The sequence below is a fragment of the Coregonus clupeaformis genome, chromosome 31, assembly GCF_020615455.1.
Source record: "Coregonus clupeaformis isolate EN_2021a chromosome 31, ASM2061545v1, whole genome shotgun sequence".
Lineage (NCBI taxonomy): Eukaryota > Metazoa > Chordata > Actinopteri > Salmoniformes > Salmonidae > Coregonus > Coregonus clupeaformis.
This window is the reverse complement of record NC_059222.1, coordinates 2430247-2458114: the sequence shown is the minus strand read 5'-3', so window position 1 is coordinate 2458114 and position 27868 is coordinate 2430247. Positions and strand designations below refer to the sequence as shown.

At 43.1% G+C, this 27868-nt stretch overlaps 1 protein-coding gene and 1 pseudogene across 4 annotated transcripts; one reads left to right on the top strand and one right to left on the bottom strand.

Moving 5' to 3' along the window:
• The first annotated feature begins 1267 nt into the window (after positions 1-1267).
• LOC121548100 lies at positions 1268-7262 on the top strand (annotated as a pseudogene).
• A 329-nt stretch (positions 7263-7591) lies between these two features.
• LOC121547181 (beclin-1) lies at positions 7592-26257 on the bottom strand. 4 transcript variants are annotated; one of them, XR_005996498.2, is made up of 12 exons: positions 26152-26235; positions 24929-25062; positions 24741-24805; positions 24568-24626; positions 23566-23793; positions 21453-21647; positions 18805-18951; positions 16110-16259; positions 15804-15864; positions 15422-15564; positions 8050-8339; positions 7592-7816 (listed from the first exon to the last, which is right to left on the bottom strand). XR_005996498.2 is itself a non-coding variant. In XM_041858319.2 (11 exons), the coding sequence occupies exons 2-11, from the start codon at positions 25053-25055 to the stop codon at positions 8171-8173; spliced, it is 1344 nt and encodes a 447-aa protein (XP_041714253.1). In that variant the 5' UTR covers positions 25056-25062; positions 26169-26257; the 3' UTR covers positions 7592-8170. The 4 variants fall into 4 exon arrangements, 3 of the variants coding, with proteins under 3 accessions (XP_041714253.1, XP_041714251.1, XP_041714254.1); XM_041858319.2 differs by having other exon boundaries at positions 7592-8339; positions 26169-26257; XM_041858317.2 differs by having other exon boundaries at positions 7592-8339.
• Positions 26258-27868: the final 1611 nt, after the last annotated feature.

Here is a 27868-nt window from a genome sequence, read left to right as displayed (position 1 = left end):
TCCTTGCCTGTGAAACCCTTTTTGTGCAAAGCAATGATGACAGCATGTGTTTCCTTGCAGGTAACCATGGTTAACAGAGGAAGAACAATGATTTCAAGCACCACCCTCCTTTTAAAGCTTCCAGTCTGTTATTCTAACTCAATCAGCATGACAGAGTGATCTCCAGCCTTGTCCTCGTCAACACTCACCTGTGTTAACGAGAGAATCACTGACATGATGGCAGCTGGTCCTTTTGTGGCAGGGCTGAAATGCAGTGGAAATGTTTTTAAATTTTAATTAAGTTACTTTAATTAAGTTCATTTTCATGGCAAAGAGGGACATTGCAATTCATCTGATCACTCTTCATGACATTCTGGAGTATATGCAAATTGCCATCATCAAAACTGAGGCAGCAGACTTTGTGAAGATTAGAATTTGTGTCATTCTCAAAACTTTTGAACAGAATGAGCCCATGTTTGTCTATTGTGAAGAAAATTTGCCGCAGAACACCACCTGAATGCATTCATGACTCCTTTCTATGCGCACCAAAATTACGATTTGTTCCTTTGAATTGCTTTGTGAACGCCTAAAACTATAAGTACTTTATAACTTAGCTAGTCATGTTGGCAATAGAAAAAACTTTCAAATGATGCCCACCTGACCCAGATTGCGATTTATAATGGGCCGTTTTTCGATTGCGTGAACAACAACAGTAAGTGTGTGATGGTGGGGATGCAGGGTTGTGTTCCAAACAAAACAACTACAAGTGTGCTTGCTCTAGTTCCTCAACGGAACAGCAAGGAGAGCAAAACAAATCACCTTGTAGTTGAAGACTCTTGAGTCATAAAAGTGCATTGAAATTCCTTAGGAACTGTGGACACTTTTGAGAGTTGTGTGTGTGGAAGCTAGTGAGGACCGCGTCTGGCTACTTGGACACCAGTTAGTCCTCCCACTCAAACCCTTGTCATTTTTTTGTCATATGTTGCACCTACCACACATTTTCCAGGAATATTTGTATCATGTTACTGAATGTATCCAGAGTAGTTTTCCTTTTCAACAAATGCAGCGAAAAGTAAACAGTAAATGTAAAATGCACATAAAATTGACAGTGTAATGTTTGGATTCAGTCTTGTGTCAGGTGAACTGTTGTGTCCTCACCTTTGGTAAGATAATTTCCTCACAATCTCCAAACAGCTCTTTCAATTGCTACCATGCTTATGCATCTACTTTTCATATTTGTTCTGTAAGAAACATCTCAATTTATCCCTATCCATATAGGCCAATTTCCATGAGTGTGAAGGGTTAATATCCATCTCTTTTTATACGACTTTGTAGGAGACACACCACATAAAAAGTTCAAGGTTCAATTTTTTTATCATATGCATAAAATAAAATGCTTACGCACAAGCGACCTCTCAATAATAAAAAGATGCATCACAATGTGCGTTATGTATTTCCCATATCTTCCACTCCATAGGTAACATCCTTTTGGTGAACGGCATGGCGTGCGGAGAGATCAAGATCACCGACTTTGGCCTTTCCAAGATCATGGACGACGACAGCTACAATTCTGTGGACGGGATGGAGCTGACCTCCCAGGGAGCAGGGACCTACTGGTATGCACTTACACACACTTGCAAGTATGCACACGTACACATAAGCAAACAAACACACGCAAAATGAAAAAAAAAGTTGCCATTGCTGACTGTTGTAACACACTCAATCTACCGTTACTAATTGTAATGCCCTCTCTGCAGGTACCTGCCCCCAGAGTGTTTTGTGGTGGGGAAGGACCCCCCAAGAGCTACACCAAGGTGGACGTGTGGTCGGTGGGGGTCATCTTCTTCCAGAGCCTTTACGGACGCAAGGTAAACACAAACACAAACACCACACTCAAGTAAACGCTTGAATGGATTCCCCTCTGCACACTATGTGCCCTTGCAATGTTTTGGTTACATCATACAGTGGGGAAAAAAAGTATTTAGTCAACCACCAATTGTGCAAGTTCTCCCACTTAAAAAGATGAGAGAGGCCTGTAATTTTCATCATAGGTACACGTCAACTATGACAGACAAATTGAGAAAAAAATATCCAGAAAATCACATTGTAGGATTTTTAATGAATTTATTTGCAAATTATGGTGGAAAATAAGTATTTGGTCACCTACAAACAAGCAAGATTTCTGGCTCTCACAGACCTGTAACTTCTTCTTTAAGAGGCTCCTCTGTCCTCCAATCGTTACCTGTATTAATGGCACCTGTTTGAACTTGTTATCAGTAAAAAAGACACCTGTCCACAACCTCAAACAGTCACACTCCAAACTCCACTATGGCCAAGACCAAAGTGCTGTCAAAGGACACCAGAAACAAAATTGTAGACCTGCACCAGGCTGGGAAGACTGAATCTGCAATAGGTAAGCAGCTTTGTTTGAAGAAATCAACTGTGGGAGCAATTATTAGGAAATGGAAGACATACAAGACCACTGATAATCTCCCTCGATCTGGGGCTCCACGCAAGATCTCACCCCGTGGGGTCAAAATGATCACAAGAACGGTGAGCAAAAATCCCAGAACCACACGGGGGGACCTAGTGAATGACCTGCAGAGAGCTGGGACCAAAGTAACAAAGCCTACCATCAGTAACACACTACGCCGCCAGGGAATCAAATCCTGCAGTACCAGACGTGTCCCCCTGCTTAAGCCAGTACATGTCCAGGCCCGTCTGAAGTTTGCTAGAGTGCATTTGGATGATCCAGAAGAGGATTGGGAGAATGTCATATGGTCAGATGAAACCAAAATAGAACTTTTTTGGTAAAAACTCAACTTGTCGTGTTTGGAGGACAAAGAATGCTGAGTTGCATCCAAAGAACACCATACCTACTGTGAAGCATGGGGGGTGGAAACATCATGCTTTGGGGCTGTTTATCTGCAAAGGGACCAGGACGACTGATCTGTGTAAAGGAAAGAATGAATGGGGCCATGTATCGTGAGATTTTGAGTGAAAACCTCCTTCCATCAGCAAGGGCATTGAAGATGAAACGTGGCTGGGTCTTTCAGCATGACAATGATCCCAAACACACCGCCCGGGCAACGAAGGAGTGGCTTCGTAAGAAGCATTTCAAGGTCCTGGAGTGGCCTAGCCAGTCTCCAGATCTCAACCCCATAGAAAATCTTTGGAGGGAGTTGAAAGTCTGTGTTGCCCAGCGACAGCCCCAAAACATCACTGCTCTAGAGGAGATCTGCAAAATACCAGCAACAGTGTGTGAAAACCTTGTGAATACTTACAGAAAATGTTTGACCTGTGTCATTGCCAACAAAGGGTATATAACAAAGTATTGAGAAACTTTTGTTATTGACCAAATACTTATTTTCCACCATAATTTGCAAATACATTCATTAAAAATCCTATAATGTGATTTTCTGGAAAAAAAATTCTATTTTTGTCTGTCATAGTTGACGTGTACCTATGATGAAAATTACAGGCCTCTCTCATCTTTTTAAGTGGGAGAACTTGCACAATTGGTGGCTGACTAAATACTTTTTTTCCCCACTGTACCTGTCACTGTCTGAAACGGTACTCTAGAACCAGCTGTGAAAGCGCTCTAAGTCTGGTAGCGAGGCTACCGAAACGTTACACTTTTCATATGTATTTGCTAGTCCAGTGTTTCCCAAACTTGGTCCTCGGGACCCCAAGGGGTGCACATTTTGTTTTTTGTTAAGCTTTAAGCTTTCAACAATGATCTTGACAGTCTTGGAGCTGGTAGGCTTTCCCAAAGAACTTGTCCTTCATTTCCCCTCTCTTTTTCCCCTCTATCGCTTTTCTGTCTCCCTCTGTAAAAAAACGCTTTCATTTTTTTCTCCTCTCCAGCCGTTTGGACACAACCAGTCCCAGCAGGACATATTGCAGGAGAACACCATACTGAAAGCCAAAGAAGTGCAGTTTCCCCCCAAACCTGTGGTCACCACAGAAGCCAAGGTACGCAATACACACTTGTATGTACACACACACACACACTCACTCTCCACACACAGTCTGCTAACCCATGTAATCAAAACACACAGCTCACATTTTATATATTTAGATGGCCATCCTTTAACTCCTCACAATCCTTTATATACCTTATTATAATAAGAATTCAGACCCTTTGCGATGAGACTCGAAATTGAGCTCAGATGCATCCTGTTTCCATTGATCATCCTTGAGATGTTTCTACAACTTGATTGGAGTCCACCTGTGGTAAATTCAATTGATTGGACATGATTTGGAAAGACACACACCTGTCTATATAAGGTCCCATAGTTGATAGTGCATATCAGAGCAAAAACCAAGCCATGAGGTTGAAGGAATTGTCCATAGAGCTCCGAGAAAGGATTGTGTCGAGGCACCAAAAGATTTCTGCAGAATTGAAGGTCCCCATGAACACATTGGCCTCCATCATTCTTAAATGGAAGAAGTTTGGAACCACCAAGACTCTCCCTAGAGCAAGCCACCCAGTCAAACTGAGCAATCGGGGGAGAAGGGCCTTGGTCAGGGAGGTGACCAAGAACCCGATGGTCACTCTGACAGAGCTCCAGAGTTGCTCTGTGGAGATGGGAGAACCTTCCAGAAGGACAAATATCTCTGCAGCACTCCACCAATCAGTCCTTAATGGTAGTGGCCAGACGGAAGCCACTCCTCAGTAAAAGACTTGACAGCCCACTTGGAGTTTGCCAAAAGGCACCTAAAGGACTCTGACCATGAGAAACAAGATTGAACTCTTTGGCCTGAATGCCAAGCGTCACTTCTGGAGGAAACCTGGCACCATCCCTACAGTGAAGCATGGTGGTGGCAGCATCATGCTGTGGGGATGTTTTTCAGTGGCAGGGACTGGGAGACTAGTCAGGATCGAGGGAAAGATGAACGGAGCAAAGTACAGAGAGATCCTTGATGAAAACCTGCTCCAAAGGTTCACCTTCCAGCAGGACAACAACCCTAAGCACACAGCCAAGACAACGCAGGAGTGGCTTCGGGACAAGTCTCTGAATGTCCTTGAGTGGCCCAGCCAGAGCCCAGACTTGAATCCACTCGACCATCTCTGGAGAGACCTGAAAATAACTGTGCAGCAACGCTCCCATCCAACCTGACAGAGCTTTAGAGGATCTGCAGAGAAGAATGGGAGAAACTCCCCAAATACAGGTGTGCCAAGCTTGTAGCGTCATATCCAAGAACACTCAAGGTTGTAATCGTTGCCAAAGGTGCTTCAACAAAGTACTGAGTAAACGGTCTGAATATTTATGTAAATGTTATTTTTCAGTTTTTTATTTGGAAAACATTTGCAAACATTTTTAAAAACCAGTTTTTGCTTTGTCATTATGGGGGATTGTGTGTACACTGGATTAAATAGTTTTTTTTCTTCATCATTTTAGAATAAGGCTGTAACGTAACAAAATGTGGAAAAAGTCAAAGGGTCTGAATACTTTCAGAATGCACTGTACATTTATGTATTTTTGCCTCTGCTCTACAATAAAACATATTTGTAACAAACTTCTCATCTCGGTTCCTTTACCACTCTGTCTCTCTCCCTGTCCCCCCTCTCCTTTCCCAGTCCTTCATCCGCCGCTGCCTGGCCTACCGCAAAGAGGAGCGCATCGACGTGCTACAGCTGGCCCAAGACCCCTTCCTCATGCCCTCTTACCGCAAGGCCCTGGCCACCAGAGCCGGAGGGCCTCTGGCGTCAGGCTCCACCTCCAGCGCTTACAACAACAGTGCCTCAAACTGAGGGGCCCAACGCCACTAAATAAGGGCCCCTGTGGGGACCACACCATTCAAACGCCCTCCCGTTTGGAGAGAGGGATGGCAGGACGGAGGGGATGGGGTTAAAACAGCACAAAGGCTAGGGGGTGGAGGAGTAATACCTGAAGTGCCTTCCATATCCCCACACTCCCAGCCCTCCCGCAAAGGCGCAGCGCCAGTCTGTGACTTGTCTGTAGGACCCAATGGCTGCCCACATGCATGCACACACACACCCCATGAAGAAGGAAACACCTTGCTTGGCTTGTCCAGTGGGCTGCATCACAGGGCCATAGGACAATGGCCTGAAGTCACAACAGGGCGTGCGTTGTGCATACCTGTTTGAGAAAACCAAAATGGCGCCATTCTGTTTTTTTCCCCTTTTTGCTTGAATTGTATATATTTCCCAATTGTTCCCCCAATGATGAGCCGTTAACTTTTTTGAAGGGCTTTAATGAAGGTGGGAGTTCCTATTTCTGATGACCAAAGTTGAAAGCATGCCTGGCTGATACAGCACCGTTATGTTTTACACACGTCTAAGAGAAAGAAGGCAGTCGTTATTACTAGGATCGTCACATTTGACTGATTTTCTTGGATATTGGAATGGGTGGGAGTGGACTTTATTTGGATGGTTCAGTCCATATTTTTAAATAACTTTCGGGGGTGGCTACTGTGAGGCTAGAGAGAGAGACTCAGCAGAACCGCATACAAACCATTAAACTGACTTTTGGTATGACTGTGGTTTGTGAGAATATTTTTAAAACATCAAGGAATATGTCAAAATAAGATAACAATTCTCCTTTATTGCAAATTGTGCAATGTCACAATCAAAATTCCAACATAATATATACAAAGTTATTTCAGTACATTGTGAAACCTGAATTCACATAAGCATGTTCTTGTTGTATACCAGAGAAAAGCAGAATAGCCTAACTGGTAATACTGAAATATACAGAGCTAGCTACCATCAAAATCAACAACCCAACCTCATATCAGACGTAATACATGTATTCAGTGCAATGAAATAAAATGTCAGAATTTCTTCTACGAGACACTTCTCACATGGTATTGACAATTGCGTCAGAACAACTACTGACTGTTGCCATTGTGGCAAATATTATTTTACGTAAGGAGTTCTATCATAGGGGGAAAGAACCTGAAAAACCAATCACAGTGTTATGGACATTATGTACTGCCACAAGCCTCCTTGTCTACATTTAAATCCACACCAAGCAGTCGTTTGTAGTAAAAGGATCAAGACTTGTTAAGTGCCGATAAACAAAAGAACATTGTATAATCCCGACGCCAAAGCTTTCGGTGGACACTCAGTGCGCCCCGCGAGTGGGGAGATGAGAACAGACTAGGAAAACATCGGTTCCAACGCATGGTGAAATTAAACCATTTTCAGTAATAGAAACAAACTTTATTAAAATGTGCACAATGTGGCTAGAATTGGGTTGAACCTCAAACACAAAAACCAATTGAAGAAAAATAGGCACAAAACCAGATTAGTGAAGTAAATAGTGAAGACTTCATTATGTGAACGTAGAACTTGACAGTAACGTTACTATAATCATGTGTATTGTTAAATGTTTAATTAGGATATTGATATTTAATTATTAACTTGCAATGATCCTAGGTTAATCTAAATGATGAAATGATTGTTTGGTTAGGTTGAGGATTCAGTAACATTAGTTTATGCTTATTTTTGAGAAAGTGGAATTGAGAGTTATTTGTAACTAATCCATGGGTTTTGTTTGTGTGTTTTGAAGGTTATCAACCTATTCTGTTCCATCTTTATGACAATAAAAAATCATAAAGTGAACAGTTTTGAGTTGTCCTTTGCGTTCATCAAGGATAAAGCCGTTTTCAAGTTTGGGCAGAGCTGTGGTCAGCCAGAAATCACGCAGAACTTGACAGTGCCTCTAGTCTTGCTTCTGGAGCAAAGTAGGAAGCATGTGATCCATACGAGCACATTCCAGTGCTGCATCTCAGTAGTTCAATGTGGCTTCCTCTCCTAGTCTCCTTCCCAGCATTTGATGCTTTCACCTATCCAGTGTTGTAAGATCTGTACATATGAAGGAAGAGAGACAACCGGAAGCACTTAGCTACTATTAAGATGCACTCCTGGGACATGTTCCAAAAGTCTCAGATGGCTCCCCTTTCATATTTCCTTATTTACCACTACTTGTCTAGGTGGAATTGAACATTTTGTGTACAATTAAAGTCATCTAGCCCTTTCAAATGGTCAATATGGAAATTGGATAACAAGGAAACAATACTTATTGGATTGGAACTCACACCAGGTGTGAATCTCAAAAGTCCTTCCTCACATCTCCTCCAGTCCTCTTCCCACCTTCTCAAAAGGTTTGAGACAGAATTGTGGTTTTAGAAGGGCCATAGTTCAAGGTGTCATCTTCCTCTATCGGTTATAGAACTGAGACGACACCCACGCCAGGCCCCACTTGAGGTTGGTTAACATAAACTTAAGCGCTTTGGTCCACTGCTCCTCCGAGTTGAACTGGGTCTTGATGGAGTAGGAGCCGCCGCTGCCGCCTGTGTCCTCAATCTTGCCCTTCTCCACGTCCATCCTGACCCATAACAGAAAAAGTTGCGTTAAACCTCAAACCCAAGTGTTTGTCTTTATTTCTTCCTCAAGAGGTGTGAAAGACCCTTGTGCAACATCTAGAGCTGCTAACACCAAAATGTTTATCTACAGATTATGTGTACGATTGGAAAGTTAATCAATTAGATCAATGTTTCTCAACCTCCTGGTCGGGCGACCACCACACAGTTCTAGCCTTGTTGTAGCTTTGCACTGATGCAACTAATGTCAAAGCTCTTGAAATCAGGTGTGTCGGTGCAGGGCTACATATGCTTTATCTTGGCCCATCAGTAACTGCACACACACTTGCGTACAGACGTCAATTGTCATTTTGTAGATTTAAATGTGTTACAAAGCCAATTGATGTGTAATGTACAAATTCAGCGCGTACAGTGATGTTTCCCCTCAAAGAAAAGTGCCATGTTTAAATACGAGATGTGGGCATGCAGTTCAACACTGGTAGGTCACATTCACCATTTTGGTCAGTATATTATGGTCTATTATGACATAGCAGAGTCCTCTTTAGATAGTTATTACAGAAGATCACCATCAAATATAGCTACTAAACAAAAACTTGGTTGCAGATCGAGCTGCAAAAGATGCCCCTGTCAAGCTCCTTCATGCTGAAGAGTCCTACACCCGCTACAGGAAGATAATGCTTCAACAGGGAACCTTGTTGGTGCTGCCAGTCCCAGGGCAGGTTGGCATTTATTGTCATGAATCTTGACCTGGAGGCAGCTCTGCAGTGGTCACTAGCTAGCACAGTCATTTAATCTGATTTTAATCCTAACCTTAAATTAATACCAATGATGATTTTTTGGGACAATTTTGACTTTGCCACTGCGACCCATCCAGACCAAGAGGGATTAAACCTGCGTGGTGAAAGACATCTACCGCCATAGCACCAAGATACACAAAAATGTATGCACCCATGACTGTAAGTCGCTTTGGATAAAAGTGTCTGCTAAATGGCATATTATTATTATTATTATGTTGAAGGCAAACAAAAATATAATAAATAGGAAAGTATACCAGTTTCATTTGAGGACCAGGATGTTGACAGCTGTGCCATACAGATTACAAACTAGCTGGGAAGAGATTTTTGATGTACCGATTCCATGGCACAGGGTGTGAGTTACAGTGGGGAGAACAAGTATTTGATACACTGCCGATTTTGCAGGTTTTCCTACTTACAAAGCATGTAGAGGTCTGTAATTTTTAGCATAGGTACACTTCAACTGTGAGAGACGGAATCAAAAAAAAAATAAATCCAGAAAATCACATTGTATGATTTTTAAGTAATTAATTTGCATTTTATTGCATGACATAAGTATTTGATACATCAAAAGCAGAACTTAATATTTGGTACAGAAACCTGTGTTTGCAATTACAGAGATCATACGTTCCCTGTAGGTCTTGACCAGGTTTGCACACACTGCAGCAGGGATTTTGGCCCACTCCTCCATACAGACCTTCTCCAGATCCTTCAGGTTTCGGGGCTGTCGCTGGGCAATACGGACTTTCAGCTCCCTCCAACGATTTTCTATTGGGTTCAGGTCTGGAGACTGGCTAGGCCACTCCAGGACCTTGAGATGCTTCTTACGGAGCCACTCCTTAGTTGCCCTGGCTGTGTGTTTCGGGTCGTTGTCATGCTGGAAGACCCAGCCACGACCCATCTTCAATGCTCTTACTGAGGGAAGGAGGTTGTTGGCCAAGATCTCGCGATACATGGCCCCATCCATCCTCCCCTCAATACGGTGCAGTCGTCCTGTCCCCTTTGCAGAAAAGCATCCCCAAAGAATGATGTTTCCACCTCCATGCTTCACAGTTGGGATGGTGTTCTTGGGGTTGTACTCATCCTTCTTCTTCCTCCAAACACGGCGAGTGGAGTTTAGACCAAAAAGCTCTATTTTTGTCTCATCAGACCACATGACCTTCTCCCATTCCTCCTCTGGATCATCCAGATGGTCATTGGCAAACTTCAGACGGGCCTGGACATGCGCTGGCTTGAGCAGGGGGACCTTGCATGCGCTGCAGGATTTTAATCCATGACGGCGTAGTGTGTTACTAATGGTTTTCTTTGAGACTGTGGTCCCAGCTCTCTTCAGGTCATTGACCAGGTCCTGCCGTGTAGTTCTGGGCTGATCCCTCACCTTCCTCATGATCATTGATGCCCCACAAGGTGAGATCTTGCATGAAGCCCCAGACCGAGGGTGATTGACCGTCATCTTGAACTTCTTCCATTTTCTATAATTGCGCCAACAGTTGTTGCCTTCTCACCAAGCTGCTTGCCTATTGTGCTGTAGCCCATCCCAGCCTTGTGCAGGTCTATAATTTTATCCCTGATGTCCTTACACAGCTCTCTGGTCTTGGCCATTGTGGAGAGGTTGGAGTCTGTTTGATTGAGTGTGTGGACAGGTGTCTTTTATACAGGTAACGAGTTCAAACAGGTGCAGTTAATACAGGTAATGAGTGGAGAACAGGAGGGCTTCTTAAAGAAAAACTAACAGGTCTGTGAGACGGAATTCTTACTGGTTGGTAGGTGATCAAATACTTATGTCATGCAATAAAATGCAAATTAACTACTTAAAAATCATACAATGTGATTTTCTGGATTTTTGTTTTAGATTCCGTCTCTCACAGTTGAAGTGTACCTATGCTAAAAATTACAGACCTCTACATGCTTTGTAAGTAGGAAAACCTGCAAAATCGGCAGTGTATCAAATACTTGTTCTCCCCACTGTATGTAAAATGACGCAAGATTTAAGACTTTGTACCTTTCAGCTAAAATTATTGTACAGAATCCTTGACACCAACAAACTGTTGAATATTTGGGGCATACAATCATCGCAGCTCTGTAGAGTTGGTTGAGGGGCAGCTCTTGGGGAACTGTGGGGGGGATCTTGGATGGTTGGTGGCCTGGTGGTTGGGCCGGTGGCTGATAGGTCGCTAGATTGGGGTCCCCGTTTTGACTTGGTGGTGATCAGGTCGACGTGCCGTTGGGCGGGGCGCTTGACCCTGGTTGCTCCTGTGTGTCGCTCTGGATGGGAGTGTCTGCTAGATGACTGAATGTCATGTAAATGTTGAACGGCTTCACTGCAGGTAGATTGTATGTTTTAATATAAAAAAATTAAAAACAATGATGCCAAGGAGGAACCATTACAGTCAGTCAGACCAGAGGGCAGCCCTCGTTGATCAGTGTCACCCAGGAATTAAAACTGAATGAGTGAAGAATGAATAAGGAAGAGAAAAAAGACTGACAGATAAAGTAGCTTAAATTTCAAGGCCATGCTAATATATTGTCTTGTATTTGTTGCCCTAGCTCTCCATTCTTCGGCCCATCTGATAACGTCCATTCTTTCATGTGGAGGTGAAACGTTGATTTGGGAGGAGTGCAGCCAACTCCAAACTGAAGCCGTGTGAGCACTGCGGCCGGTGCTTTGATCCCAGACACCTTGGGAAACACAGCGAAATCTGTGCCAAGCTCTCCTCCAAGAGCTCCAAATGGGGGTCTATGACTCCACCAAGCACCGGCTCAGGGGCACCGTGGTATGATGCACCAAGGGACCAGAGTCTGTCACTCTTTTGTATTGAACTGACAGTGACTGCTAGACCTGCTGTTGCCCAAAATATGACTTCTACCTTGGAATCTATGAGGGTTCCAAGAAGAAGCAGTACTACTAGGAGGCAGTAGTATTGTATTCAAAACCAACTGTAGTCAGCAGTTCCTCAAATCTACAGAAACACCTGTATTTCTTCAATAAAATCCAAAGAACTCTAAATCGTTTTCAGTCAGATTTGTTACTGGTGCAGGAAAGTAGAGGAAATAAAATATGAAGATACAAATCTGAATATTTGTGTTTTCATGATCTAATAAATGGGAAATGTAAGAGTCTAACCATTTTTTATGAATTGGAAGAAAAAAATATATATATATAGCTGCAAGCAGCAATGAATGGGGTTCACAGGATGACAGAAAAGACACCATATCAGTTGGATAACAAAGCAAGCACTCTATCAGGTAGGACCTATCATCCTTTATGTGCAATCAGCGAAAGCTTTACCATGATTATCTTTCAATACCACAAGGATGATGCAAGAGAAGTTAAGTCTAGTGCTGTATGTTGTTATCTTTGAATGCAGCAGGTAATGATTCTTAAACTCATTACTTAATGTATTGAGTTTATATACCAATTCGGGGGTCAATTTGAGTAATGGTTTGTTAAGATTTGTGAAATATTTTCAGCATTAGTGTATTGGTATATTGGGATTATCTTTGATGTCTGGACTTTATTTTGTTAAACTCATTAGAAATTAATTTGTTCTACTTACCAAATATGGTTTGAATAAGATGTGGTTTTAGAATTGTTCTCTTAACTGTTTTGTTCTTGACTGCATTTAGACAGGCAGACCAATTCTTATATTTTTTTACTAATTGGTCTTTTGACCAATCAGCTCTGAAAAAGATCTGATGTTAAAAGATCTTATCTGATTGGTCAAAAGACCAATTAGTGGGAAAAGATCAGAATTGGGCTGCCTGTCTAAACATAGCCCTTGTGCATCCCTTTGAGCGTGTCCATTGTGTAGTTACCCGTGTTATGGTGTACATTTGGTAAGGTTTAGGAATTGTATTGATTGCAAATTGCAATACACTACAGGTAAGTGCGTACAACATTAGTTAAGGCAATCGGGATTTTCCAGAGTTTCTCAAGCCAAATTGTCCAGAGGCAACGAGGTGAAAATAAAACATTGGCTGCGTTTACACAGGCAGCCAAATTCTTTTGAACAATCAGATCAGTTCTGAAAAAGATCTGATATGATTTGTCAAAAGTATTTTTTTTTAAATACAAGAATTTGTCTGCCTGTGTAAACACAGCCATAATGGTTAAATTATTATAGGATGTGAATATTGTCTCACTGGTGTTAATGACGTCTGAATACTTATGTAAATAATGTTTATTTATTTTTTTATATAAATTTGCAAAATTTTCTAAACCTGTTTTCGCTTTGTCATTATGGGGTATTGTGTGTAGATTGAGGGGGAAAAAACTATTTAATCAATTTTAGAATAAGGCTGTAACGTAACAAAATGTGGAAAAGGGGAAGGGGTCTGAATACTTTCCGAATGCACTGTAGATAAGGTTCACATACCAAATTTCATAGCCCCATGTCCCTGGTGTGATATGGTGCAATCTAGTGGTGGTGTGTGACAATGCAGCAACTAATCATTCTCATTCATTAGAGGCTAATTCATTGAGTCAATATACCAAATCTGGAGTCAATCTGATTTATGGTTCATGAGATTTTAAGTATTTCTAGCATCAGCATATGTGCTAACGTGCATCTATAGGTACAGTGCCGGCATATTTGAATGCAGCAACAATTTTTTTCTCAAAACCATTAAAGATGTAATGAGTCTAAATACAAAATCTGGAGTGAATCTGACTGATGATTCATGAGGAGAAGATTGCATATGTAACGCTAATGCTCAAAGAATGAGTTGTTAATGTTAACCTTGTTTTTTTATATATCAATACCAAATCAGTGTGGTTCATCTTACATGATGGCGATAACTAGTTTAAAGTTGATAGGCCACTGTGGAGTGGATTTAAATGGGCACGTAAATTTCGATTTTTTTGTCAGTCAATAACATTTACATTTTCGTCATTTAGCAGACGCTCTTATCCAGAGCGACTTACAAATTGGTGATAACTCAGCCATCTTCTGACCAATACCTTAGCTTTTCTCAAACTAAGTTAAGACATGTACCATGGGCCTACATTACACATTTGGTCCGTCCTATGGTTCATTAGAATAACATTTAAAAAGTATTTTAGCATATGTGCAAATATGCATCTACTGGTATAGTGTGGCCATCTTTGAATGCATCAACGTTATTTTAAACTCTTTAGGGACTATTGTGATGCCTCAAAGACCAAATTTGGAGTGAATCTGACTTTTATTTTATTTAACTAGGCAAGTCAGTTAAGAACAAATTCTTATTTACAAGAGAAGATTTTGTATGATTATTTTAAGCAATAGCGTTACATAGCTAAACTTAAAATGGTTCATCATAATAATGTTAAAGTTGATAGGCCATTGTGGAATTGATTTACAAAAGATTTTGTAAATCGGAATTCCTGATTCATCAATAACTCAGCCATCTCTTTACCAATCTCTTGACTTCTAAAACTACATTTTTCAAAATTTCCAAGATGGAGGAAAATCTATCATGGCGGACCTTATCGGTCCTTGAGGCAAATTTGTTCAGCATGAGGGAAGACGCCTACATACAAAGTTTCAAGTCCCTAGGGCTGCGTTTACACAGGCAGCCCAATTTAGATATTTTTTTCACTAAATGGTCTTTTGGCCAATCAGATCTGAAAAATATCTAATGTGATTGGCCAAAAGACCAATTAGTGGAAAAAATATCAGAATTGGGCTGCCTGTGTAAACGCAGCCCATGTCAAACGGGGCAACAGATATGAGTGTTCCGGAGACATTTGAAACCCCACCTCTTTAAGGAATACCTGGGATAGGATAAAGTAATCCTTCTACCCCCCCCAAAAAAAAATTGTAGTGGTTATCCCACTGGCTATAGGGTGAATGCACCAATTTGTGAGTCGCTCTGGATAAGAGCGTCTGCTAATTGACGTAAATGTGCCCTTGAGCAAGGCACTTAACCCTAATTGCTCCTGTAAGTCGCTCTGGATAAGAGCGTCTGCTAAATGACTAAAATGTAAAATGTAAGTGAGACTTCTTATAACAGCGCCCCATATAGGCCAATTGGTGCCATTCTTTTTGACCAAGTTACTCATGGCCTCTAGTTTGTGTGCCAAATTAGGAAAAAAGTGACCAATCTATGCTTGCGTTATTTGACCATGTCAAGAAAAACAAATCTAAATAAGAAAACAATAACAATAGGTATTCACAGGTTTGCTGTGAACCCCTAATTAATTGAGTTGTATAACTTGCACAAGACTAAAGTTTACCCGCTTAATCCTTTATCTCCGCATAATCCACCGATGATTACAATTCTAATTCGATGACGTCTGCTAGTTGACTGACCTGTAGGGCAGGCAGAATCCCGTGTCTCCCTTCTCCACCTCCTCCTTGAACTGCTGCACACAGTCCAGGAAGGCCACCATGGCATGGTCAAACTTGTTGTCCCAGAAGAAGCGTAGCCCCCCCGAACAGTACAGTGGTAGCTCCTACACACAACAGGAAAGTGAGAGTGGAATGTACCAAATAGAACATAGCCTATTCATGTGAGTTGGCTTGGGCAAGTCTAATGAGTATTGCAAAATAATATTCAAGGGATAGTTCACTTTTTTCACAGCTCTGTAAACATTTTTGTTTGTCTCCATATAGTAGCCAGCGGTGTGTTCATTGTACACTACATGTGAAAGCTTTTAAGTTTGAGACCTTACATGTTCGTAACAATCATTACCTTAGACTTGTCTGTGAGTGACTCCAGGTAAGAGTGGTTTCCATATGGGACCAGGCGGTATCTGCAGAGCGAGATCAGCAAGATATTTACATTACTTTAATGATGACATAATATTGTACAATGTATCATGTCCATTTGGATATGATAAAATAACTGATTCAAATAGTTATATAGCAATTGAAGATCATACTAGTAATTTTAAAACAGCATCGTTTAAGCAGGTATTTGTGGATAGAAGTAACATGGCATAGAGGCCAACATGCCTGTGTGTGTATGAGCATGTGTTCTGGTGATGTCATGTCTGACCTCTGTAAACGTAGCCCCATTTTGTTGGCGAGGGCGTGGAGCAGTAGCACGGTCTGACCCCATGCAGCGTTGATCTCGTTCCACTCTACGGGGACGCTGGGTAGTCGGCCCAGGCGGAAGTTGTTGATGGTGCCAAACTGGCCACTGTGCCTGGGGACCAGAGAAACGTATTATAATTACTACAAACGATCAATGTAAAAAAAATAGTGTTTCGAATTCTACGGACAAGAGGAAGGGTGAGAGACAGAGGCAGCTATGCTTTCATGATAAATACAAGCATGCCAGTGCCACCACTTCAAACAGAGGAGTATTCAAGTAGCTAAACGGACAGAATTTTGGTCAATAATTGATGTGTGTTTGTGCATTGGTGTATTTGAGTGTATATACACCAGAGGTGGGACAAAGTCATTGTTATGCAAGTCACAAGTAAGTCTCAAGTCTTTGCCCTCGAGTCCCGAGTCAAGTCGAGTCAAAGATGAGGCAAGTCCCAAGTCGAGTCAAAAGTCAAAGCCATCAAGTCTCAAGTCGAGTTCAAAGTCCTACATTTTAGTTTCGAGTCATTTCAAGTCCTCTTAGCAAGCCTTTGCAAGTCATTACAAGTCCTCGTAGCAAGTCTTCTCGAGTCATAAGGCGCAAGTCCAAGTCAAGTCACGAGTCATTGATGTTAAAGTCCAAGTCGAGTTGCAAGTCTTTGTACATTTTGTCGAGTCGAGTCTGAAGTCATCAAATTCATGACTCGAGTCTGACTCGAGTCCAAGTCACATGACTCGAGTCCACACCTCTGATATACACTATATACTCTGCATTCGGAAAGTATTCAGACCCCTTTTTCCACATTTCTTTATGTTACAGCCTTATTCTAAAATTGATTGCATATTTTTTTCCCTCAATCTACACACAATACACCATAATGACAAAGCGAAAACAGGTTTAGAAATGTTTGCAAATTTGTTAAAAAATACAAGCAGAAATACCTTCTTTACATAATTATTCAGACCCTTTGCTATGAGACACATAAAAACAATTTAATACATTTTAGAATAAGGCTGTAACGTAACAAAATGTGGAAAAAGTCAAGGGGTCTGAGCTTTCCGAATGCACTGTATACACAAAAGTATTTGGGCACCCCTTCAAATTAGTGGATTTGGCTATTTCGGCCACACCCGTTGCTGACAGATGTATAAAATCGAGCACACAGCCATGCAATCTCCATAGACAAACATTGGCAGTTGAATAGCCTTACTGAAGAGCTCAGTGACTTTCAACGTGGCACTGTCATAGGATGCCACCTTTCCAACAAGTCAGTTCATCAAATTTCTGCCCTGCTAGAGCTGCGCCGGTCAACTTCAAGTGTTGTTACTGTGAAGTGGAAACGTCTAGGAGCAACAACGGCTCAGCAGGCGAAGTGATAGGCCACACAAGCTCACAGAACGGGACCTCCGAGTGCTGAAGCGGGTAGCGCGTAAAAATAGTCTGTCCTCGGTTGCAACACTCACTACCGAGTTCCAAACTGCCTCGAAGCAATGTCAGCACAAGAACTGTTCGTCAGGAGCTTCATGAAATGGTAGAGCAGCCCCACACAAGCCTAAGATCGCCATGCGCAATGCCAAGCGTTGGCTTGAGTGGTGTAAAGCTCGCCGCCATTGGACTGGAGCAGCGGAAATGCGTTTTCTGGAGTGATGAATCACGCTTCACCATCTGGCAGTCCGACGGACGAATCTTGGTTTGGCAGATGCCAGGAGAACGCTACCTGCACCAATGTATAGTTCCAACTGTAAAGTTTGGTGGAAGAGAAATAATGGACTGGGGCAGTTTTTCATGGTTTGGGCTAGGTCCCTTAGTTCCAGTGAAGGGAAATCTTAACGCTACAGCATACAATGACATTCTAGACGATTCTGTGCTTCCAACTTTGTGGCAAACAGGAAAGGGAAGGCCCTTTCCTGTTTCAGCATGAGAATGCCCCTGTGCACAAAGTGAGGTCCATACAGAAATGGTTTGTCGAGATCAGTGTGGAAGAACTTGACTGGCCTGCACAGAGCCCTGACCTCAACCCCGTCGAACACCTTTGGGATGAATTGGAACGCCGACTGCGAGCCTGGCCTAATCACCCAACATCAGTGCCCGACCTCACTAATGCTCATGGCTAAATGGAAGCAAGTCCCCGCAGCAATCTTCCAACATCTAGTGGAAAGCCTGCCCAGAAGAGTAGAGGGGAGGACCAACTCCATATTAAATACATTTACGTCATTTAGCAGACGCTCTTATCCAGAGCGACTTACAAATTGGTGCATTCACCCTATAGCCAGTGGGATAACCACTTTACAATTTTTTTTAGGGGGGTAGAAGGATTACTTTATCCTATCCCAGGTATTCCTTAAAGAGGTGGGGTTTCAAATGTCTCCGGAAGGTGGTGAGTGACTCCGCTGTCCTGGCGTCGTGAGGGAGCTTGTTCCACCATTGGGGTGCCAGAGCAGCGAACAGTTTTGACTGGGCTGAGCGGGAACTATGCTTCCGCAGAGGAAGGGGAGCCAGCAGGCCAGAGGTGGATGAACGCAATGCCCTCGTTTGGGTGTAGGGACTGATCAGAAATCCCATGATTTTGAAATGAGATGTTCGACGAGCAGGTGTCCACATACTTATGGTCATGTAGTGTATGTATACGTGTCTGTATGCGTCTGTGTGTATGTGTCCTTACCAGATGTGGAAAGTGGCGTTGAAGACGTTGGTCTTCTTCAGGCGGTCGAGTTGCAACTGGCAGTAGCGCATCTGGTTGTCCACACTCTTCAGCTCATCATCCAGCTCCAGCTGCTGACGCTTGAACTCACTGTACTCCTTCTGGTACCTGGAGCACACGGACACACACACACACCAGGGGAGGCTAAGGGATTCATTCATTTGTGAAACTGAATTATATCTGCAGAGAGTAGGGGTCGATTTGGAATTCAATTTGAAGTTTCATCTCTATCCCACTTTTGCCTCATCCCATTCACCCATCTTGCAGTATACAGTCTCAAAATACGCATTTGTGCAAGTTTCCAGTAGGGTGAACGGTGTCCCATTCATTTGTTTACTAAGTGCGTGTTGGTGAGAGCGCGGTTCACAGGCTCATTTGCGGCAGGTACCCTAGCAGTTAGAGCATTAGGCCAGTAAACGAAAGGTCGCCGGTTTAAATTCCCGAGCCAACAAGTTGAAAAATCTGTCAAATTTGCTCCAGAGACGTGGTACTACTATGGCTGACCCTGTAAAACAATTCACTGCACCTATCCGGTGTATGTGACAATCCATCTTTTTGGAGGGGGATTTTGGCATTTTATTACTATGCCCATTAGCTGTTGCAATAGCAGCAGCTACTCTTCCTGGGGTCCACACAAAATATGAAACAAAGAACGTTAATAGACAAGAACAGCTCAAGGACAGAACTACATACATTTAAAACGTCCCACATAGCCTACATATCAACACATACACACAATACCTAGGTCAAATAGGGAACAGGTGTTGTGTTGCTTTATCTGTTTTTTTAAAACAGGTTGGCTGTTCCCTTGAGCAATCTTTGCTGGAAGGGAGTTCAATACAATCATGGCTCTACAGTGCATTCGGAAAGTATTCAGACCCCTTGACTTTTTCCACATTTTGTTACAGCCTTATTATAAAATGGACTTTAAAAAAATTAAAATCTTCACAAAATACCCCATAATGACAACACGAAAACAGGTTTTTGAAATGTTTGCAAATGTATTAAAAATAAAAAAACTGAAATACATTCACATAAGTATTCAGACCCTTTGATATGCGACTCAGAATTGAGCTTAGGTGCATCCATTTTCCAATGATCATCCTTGAGATGTTTCTACAACTTGATTGGAGTCCACCTGTGGTAAATTCAATTGATTGGACATGATTTGGAAAGGCACACCTGTCTATATAAGGTCCCACAGTTGACAGTGCATGTCAGAGCAAAAACCAAGCCATGAGGTTGAAGGAATTGTCCATAGAGCTCCGAGACAGTATTGTGTCGAGGCACAGATCTGGGGAAAGGGTACAAAAAAAATGTCTGCAGCATTGAAGGTCCCCAAGAACACAGTGGCCGCCATCATTCTTAAATGGAAGAAGTTTGGATCCACCAAGACTCTTCCTAGAGCTGGCCGCCCGGCCAAACAGAGCAATCGGGGGAGAAGGGCCTTGGTCAGGGAGGTGACCAAGAACCCGATGGTCACTCTGACAGAGCTCTAGAGTTCCTCTGTGGAGATGGGAGAACCTTCCAGAAGGACAACCATCTGTGCAGCACTCCACCGATCAGGCCTTTATGGTAGAGTGGCCAGACGGAAGCCACTCCTCAGTAAAAGGCACATGACAGCCCGCTTGGAGTTTGCCAAAAGGCATCTAAAGGACTCTCAGACCATGAGAAACAAGATTCTCTGGTCTGATGAAACCAAGATTAAACTCTTTGGCCTGAATGCCAAGGATCACGTCTGCAGGAAACCTGGCACCATCCCTTCGGTGAAGCATGGTGGTGGCAGTATCATGCTGTGGGAATGTTTTTCAGCGACAGGGACTGGGAGACTCGTCAGGATCGAGGGAAAGATGAACGGAGCAAAGTACAGAGAGATCCTTGATGAAAACCTGCTCCAGAGCGCTCAGGACCTCAGACTGCGGCAAAGGTTTACCTTCCAACTGGACAACGACCCTAAGCACACAGCCAAGACAACGCAGGCGTGGTTTCGGGACAAGTCTCAATGTCCTTGAGTGGCCCAGCCAGAGCCCGGACTTGAACCCGATCGAACATCTCTGGAGATACCTGAAAATAGACGTGCAGAAATGCTCCCCAGCCAACCTGACAGCGCTTGAGAGGATATGCAGAGAAGAATGGGAGAAACTCCCCAAATACAGGTGTGCCAAGCTTGTAGCGTCATACCCAAGAAGACTCAAGGCTGTAATCGCTGCCAAAGGTGCTTCAACAAAGTATTGAGTAAAGGGTCTGAATACTTATGTAAATGTAATATCCGTTTATTATTAATATATTTGCAAACATTTCAAAAAACCTCTTTTTGCTTTGTCATTATGGGGTATTGTGCGTAGATTGATGAGGGGGGAAAAAACAATTTCATCAATTTTAGAATAAGGCTGTAACGTAACAAAATGTGGAAAAAGTCAAGGGGTCTGAATACTTTCCGAATGCACTGTATAGAATACTATGTTTCTTGAATTTGTTCGCACTGCCTGTGAGACAGCGTGACAGCCAAAGTGCTTTGGACTTGGAAATACTGTACATCATCCAAAAGTCCTCAGACTGGAGAACGGGCGGAGTCATCTCTCTCCCCACAACAGACAGGTGTTACTCACTGCAGTTCCTCAGTGTCTAGCTGCTGGGAGTGGCTACGTCCCTGGACCAGATCCTCAGCCACGGCGGCCCTCTGCTCCTCCACCACCTCCAGCTCACCCACCAGCAACGACGACTCCTCGCCCAGCTTCTGGAGCTGACCCAGCAGACTGTCCTCCTCCTCCTCCTGCAGCTGGGACAGCAGCTCCAGGCAGTTCCTGGTAGAGGATACACATGTAAAAACATACACACACACAGAGACACAGACAAGGAAATCAAACACACAAACATAAAATACATAGTGCATCCGGAAAGTATTCAGACCCCTTCACTTTTTCCACATTTTGTTACGTTACAGCCTTATTCTAAAATTGATTAAATTATTATTTTTTCCCTCATCAATCTACACACAATACCCCATAATGACAAAGCGAGAACAGGCCAAGAAATGTTCGCAAATTTATAAATAATAATAATAATAATTTAAAAAATACCTTATTTATATAAGTATTCAGACCCTTTGCTATGAGACTCGAAATTGAGCTCAGGTGCATCCTGTTTCTATTGATCATCCTTGAAATATTTCTACGACTTGTTTGGAGTCCACCTGTGATAAATTTAATTGATTGGACATGATTTGGAAAGACACACACCTGTCTATATAAAAAGGTCCCACAGTTGACAGTGCAGGTCAGAGCAAAAACCAAGCCATTAGGTCGAACGAATTGTCCGTAGAGCTCCGAGACAGGATTGTGTCGAGGCACAGATCTGGGGAAGGGTACCAGAAAATGTCTGCAGAATTGAATGGCCCCAAAAACACAATAGCCTCCATCATTCTTAAATGGAAGAAGTTTGGAACCACCAAGACTCTTCCTAGAGCTGGCCGCCCGGCCAAGCTGAGCAATCGGGGGAGAAGGGCCTTGGTCAGGGAGGTGACCAAGAACCCAATGGCCACTCTGACAGAGATCCAGAGTTCCTCTGTGGAGATGGGAGAACCTTCCAGAAGGACAACCATCTGTGCAGCACTCCACCAATCAGGCCTTTATGGTAGAGTGGCCAGACGGAAGCCACTCCTCAGTAAAAAGGCACATAACAGCCCACTTGGAGTTTGACAAAAGGCACCTAAAGGACTGACCATGAGAAACATGATTTTCTGGTCTGATGAAACCAAGATTGAACTCTTTGGCCAGGCAAAGCTCATCACCTGGCCAATACGATCCCTACGGTGAAGCATGGTGGTGGCAGCATCATGCAGGGACTGGGAGACTAGTCAGGATCGAGGGAAAGATGAACGGTGCGAATTACTGAGAGATCCGAATGCACAGTACATACACTCAGCTCCATAGTGCGCAGGTCCTCAGACTGGTTGCGAAGGTTCAACTTCCAAGAGTACAACAACCCTAAGCACACAGCCAAGACAACGCAGGAGTGGCTTCGGGACAAGTCTCTAAATGTCCTTCAGTGGCCCAGCCAGAGCCCGGACTTGAACCCAATCAAACATCTCTGGAGAGACCTGAAAATAGCTGTGCAACAACGCTGCCCATCCAACCTGACAGAGCTTGAGAGGATCTGCAGAGAAGAATGGAAGAAACTCCTAAAATACAGGTGTGCCAAGCTTGTAGCGTCATACCTTAGAAGACGAGGCTGTAATTGCTGCCAAACGTGCTTCAACAAAGTACTGAGTAAATGGTCTGAATACTTATGTAAACATAATATTTCCGTATTTGTTTTTTATACATTTGCAAAAAATTCTTTACAAATAACGTTTTTGCTTCGTCATCATGGGGTATTTTGTGTAGATTGGTGAGGGGAGAAAACGATTTAATCCATTTTAGAATAAGGCCGTAACGTAACAAAACGTGGAAAAAGTGAAGGGGTCTGAATACTTTCTGAATGCACAGTACATACACTCAGACAAGGACAACACACGCAAAAATCTGGGCGTTCAAAGAAGTGATCCTCTTTTGACACACAATATTGCTCCAAGCAACAGTATATTTGTCTAAACACAGCACTATATATTTTGTGGGTCTTTCTTTACTCCTTGCCTAAGCAAATATCTAGTAAAAATGTGTTGCATTGTGTAGACTACCCACGTATAGTTCTATAGTGTGGTAGTAATGTATGACTACTCACTTGTAGTTCTGGCACTCGTTCTCTGTGATGTTGAGCTGTGTGTCCAGGTGGTCTAGCAGGGTTTCTGTGCACTCCTCACACAGCGGGTGGTCTACATCACTCTGGCCCGACATGATGTCAAACAGATCGCTGGTCACCTTCAGCCTCCGACTCAGGTTCTCCATGTTGCCCCCGTCCGATGCTTCTCCAATCAGAGTGAAGCTGTTCGTGCTCTCTGTGGACATCATCCTACACACACAGTTCACACTATGGGAGAATCTCATTGGTTTTGCTCAACTCCTGCGTCCCATCTCCTCTCTTGCCTCCTTTTGAAAAAGGTCAAAGGTTATCGAGGGGAGACTGCGAGGAGAGTGAACGTGGACGAAAATGCACTTGTATGAAATGAGACTCATCCACTCGTGCGTCATCAGGCAAATTACGTTTACAGGTGTGGAATCCCAAAATATGTGTAAAGTGATAAAAACAAATGTAGCTAGTTGTGCAATACATTTTATATACAAAATAAGTAGCATATTGTTTTTAAACGTTTGCATGCTTTTTTCCTTCGAGAAAAACGGGGTGTGGCGGGTATTAAAACACTTCAGCGCTTGCCACCACGAGCAGACTCTTTCGTTTGCCTACTAACAAATTGACACTCCACTTGACCACTTATCGGTTTCCGGGTCACGGAGGAGAGAGGACGGACTCTTTCCCAAATGAGAATCTCCCCATGTAAACATCATCCTAGACCCTTCAAACTCAACTCTGGACCTCGAACCAAATGCATTTCCACTGTATTTGTTCCCCTCTAATCATGGACTGATTTAGACCTGGGACACCAGGTGTGTGAAATTAATTATCAGGTAGAGCAGAAAACCAGCAGGCTCCGGACATCTAAGGGTAAGAGTTGAATACCCCTGTCCTAGGCCTTGAGGGTATGGTAGTTGAGAGCAGGGCATTACACTGTGTAGTCTAAGCAGGACCAGAGCAGGTTGGAAGGTAGTAAGTTAGACATGATGCTACCTTGCAGGAGGGATGTATTTTCTTGCAACTCCATCTTGCTTTGTTTCCACAAAGGTCTCCTGGACGAAGAGATGAAAATTAGAACCCCTTTCAGTGGTTAGAACAAAGTATATTGCTGTGAATCCTGTTTACAATTTATTTATTTATTGGATTGAACCAGCCCAGTCGCTCACCTCTGGTGCACTTTCCACGTCACTGCTTTCTGTCTGTTTGCTTGGCGTCACTGTGACCAGCGGAGCTGGTTGGACAGAAGATGCACAACTCCGATATCCATATCTTCCTCTGTAGCTCTCTCACACACACACTCTCTCTCTAACAAACAATATCTTTCTCTCAAACACATACACTTGGGTAAACATACCAATAAGTTCCTGGATGGTGACACGGTCTAGCACATTGAAGGATGTGTCCAGCTTGAGAGGCTGACTGCAGCGCTGACACACAAAGCTCACCTGCATGGTGGTGCTAGAGGACTTGGAGCCCTCCATAGCAACACTGGAAACAGAATTAACACAGTTAGCCGGCAGTCAAACTACTCGTGACTGGTGGCTTTGCTAGCACAATTTAGCTTAGCTATGGTGAGCAAAATTGGTTGACGACTTGATTAAGTACTCTATTCCAATTCTCTGTTTCACTAATAATAACTTCAAAGTCACTTTAGTATATGATGAAACGGCAGGGGCAGGCCATACAATTTGATAAAAATGGAGCTTGCTTGATGTCGTTTAGCTGCAGCTGAGCATGCCATTTAATTTGCTCGCTAACTAGTACTGTACTTAGGCTGGACAATAGAACGAGTCAAAATTCACCCAAGGCTGAAAAACGGCAATAGAACGTTGGCTAAGCTGGAACACTAGCGCGAGCCCATAGCAAATTAATTAAATCGAACGTTCGCAAAATGGCACAACAAAATGTATCACTTTCACATTACCACTACAATCTGTTCTTAGGACAAAACTGAAGAAAAAAAAACTCGTGTAGAAAGTAAACATCTGCACCTCGATGGTGTCAACTGTGCTTATGTCTGCGTAATGAGGAAAAAATTAAAACTTCGGACTATTTCTGGTCTAGTGATCGATGACAACCGAGCTCGCTGCCCAGACTTACATAATTACAAAGAGGAGATTATCATGATTAAAATGGTGCCCGACTTGAAACAATCCAAAATATACACATTGCAAGATATTTGGCGAAATAGACAGACATACCTATATTTCCCCTATAGAAAACAATGGGACGACCTCAAGAGTTCCTCAAAAATGCCCTAAAATAAGGACAGTTTTTTCGTGATTACTTCAAAACTACGACAAGCAGCTGGGACATATGGTAATATTATGAAATTGGGCTCCACGGCGGATGCAATGAACTAGTTTTATCAGAAAAAAGCATTGTTAAAAATGTCATGTCTCCAGACTACTGTACCGTCCGTATAGCTAGATAATGTTAGCTGGCTAACAGACGGTACTAGCTCGGAGATTAAATTTCAGTTGCAAACAACATGTCAGAGGCAAAGACTCGTATTTATGTACCTTTCAACAGCATACAAACCTAAGTATTTCAAAAATATATATTTATTTGACAAACCTTTAGCGTTTTCTTACCCGTGGACTTGCTTTATTGTTGTTTCTTACGGATATGACGTTAATAACATTGCTCGCAAGATGGAAGTCGTCATTCTGCAATGGGCGGGGTAGTGGTCACGTGTCAAAATAGTTGCGGGAAAACCAAACTGAATTGAGGAGAGGAGAATCAACACCACAGGGGAGTGTGATTAGTCCTCTGTTGTTCTCAATCATGACCAATGATGTTTACTCTCAGGTACAGACGGATATAGGGAGGTCGTTATTTGCAGAGGATGGGGCCTTATGGAAGAGGGGAAGAAGTGTGCCATACATAGTCAGGAAGGTACAGGAAGCAATTGATGGGTGGGCATTAATGTGGGGATTCAGGTTCTCTGTAGAGAAAACTCAACTGGTTTTTACCAGGAGGAAGGTGGGAGATTAGGTATGCTTGAGGTTATATGGGAGAAACTTGGAGAGGGTGGGGGCCTTCAGGTTCCTTGGGGTATACTTTGACACTAGACTGACCTGGGCAGAACACATTGAGAGAGTGGTGGGAAAGTGTAAGAAGGTGCTAAATGTGATGCGCTGTCTGACGGGGAAGGAGTGGGGGGCTGTGCGTTCCTCATTGAAGATCATGTATGTTGCATTGATCCGATCTGTAATAGACTATGGCAGTATAGCATATGGTTCGGCAGCCCGGACCTCACTGGAAAGGCTAGATGTCATACAGGGGCAAGGACTCAGAAAATGTAGTGGGGTGTTTCGGACGTCCCCATTGGCTGCATTACAGGTGGAGATGGGGGATATGCCATTGCAGATTAGGAGACAGCAGCTGGCAATTAATTATTGGGTCAACCAACAAGGACATGGGGTGTCTCATCCTGCGAAAGGGATTTTACAGGCATGCTGGGAACATGAGCGAAGACAGAACACAAGCTTTGTGTGGGTGGGTAATACCCAGGTGAAGGAGATGGGACTGTATGGAAGGGAGTTTAGTCCAACGGTAGTTATTCCTGTAAATCTACCATGGCTACTCCCGCCTCTAGTAGTTGATCTAGAAGTGTTGGAGAGACTGCAGAAAGATAGGGAGGGTGTTGATCCATCTGATTTGTTTAAGAGACGTCTGGATACTGTTTATCAGGATTTTGTGGCCATTTACACAGATGGTTCAAAAGATCCAAGGACAGGACGTACTGGGTCAGCATTTGTAGTGCAGGAATGTGGGGTGGAAGTTTAGCTCACGTAGCAGACAATACCTGCTTTATGAGGTGCTACAAACCCATGGCAGGATTAAACAGATGGTTATACAGATAAGATGTACTTGGGTCCCAGCCCATGTGGGGGTGGAGGGGAACGAGGCAGTAGATGAACAGGCTAAACAAGCACTTAGTAGTGGGGATGTTGAAGTTTCAATGAGCAAGGCAGAGGCAAAAAGACTGATATATACAGTGATGGTGCAGAGATGGCAGGAGCAGTGGAATAGAGATAAGGGAAGGCATTTATTTCAAGTACAGAGGAAAGTCGGGGAGGGGAGGACGGCAGGAAGGGACAGAAGAGAGGAGGCTATTTTTACCAGATTAAGGGTGGGACACAGCCAGTTGAAAAATACATTAAATGTGGTAGGAAAGCATCCAACAGGAAAGTGTGATTATTGTCAGGAAACAGAGACCGTGGAGCATGTATTGCTACAGTGTGGGCAGTATCAAATCACATTTTATTTGTCACATACACGTGTTTAG

What these genes read in the sequence shown, in the direction of transcription:
- LOC121547181 (XM_041858319.2), bottom strand. Translation starts at nt 25,055, where the DNA reads ATGGAGGGCTCCAAGTCCTCTAGCACCACCATGCAGGTGAGCTTTGTG. An exon ending in ACGTGGAAAGTGCACCAGAG is followed by an intron (nt 24,627 to 24,740) that starts GTGAGCGACTGG and finishes CTCTTCGTCCAG; the next exon opens with GAGACCTTTGTGGAAACAAA. An exon ending in AACGCCACTTTCCACATCTG is followed by an intron (nt 16,260 to 18,804) that starts GTAAGGACACAT and finishes TCTGGTCCCCAG; the next exon opens with GCACAGTGGCCAGTTTGGCA.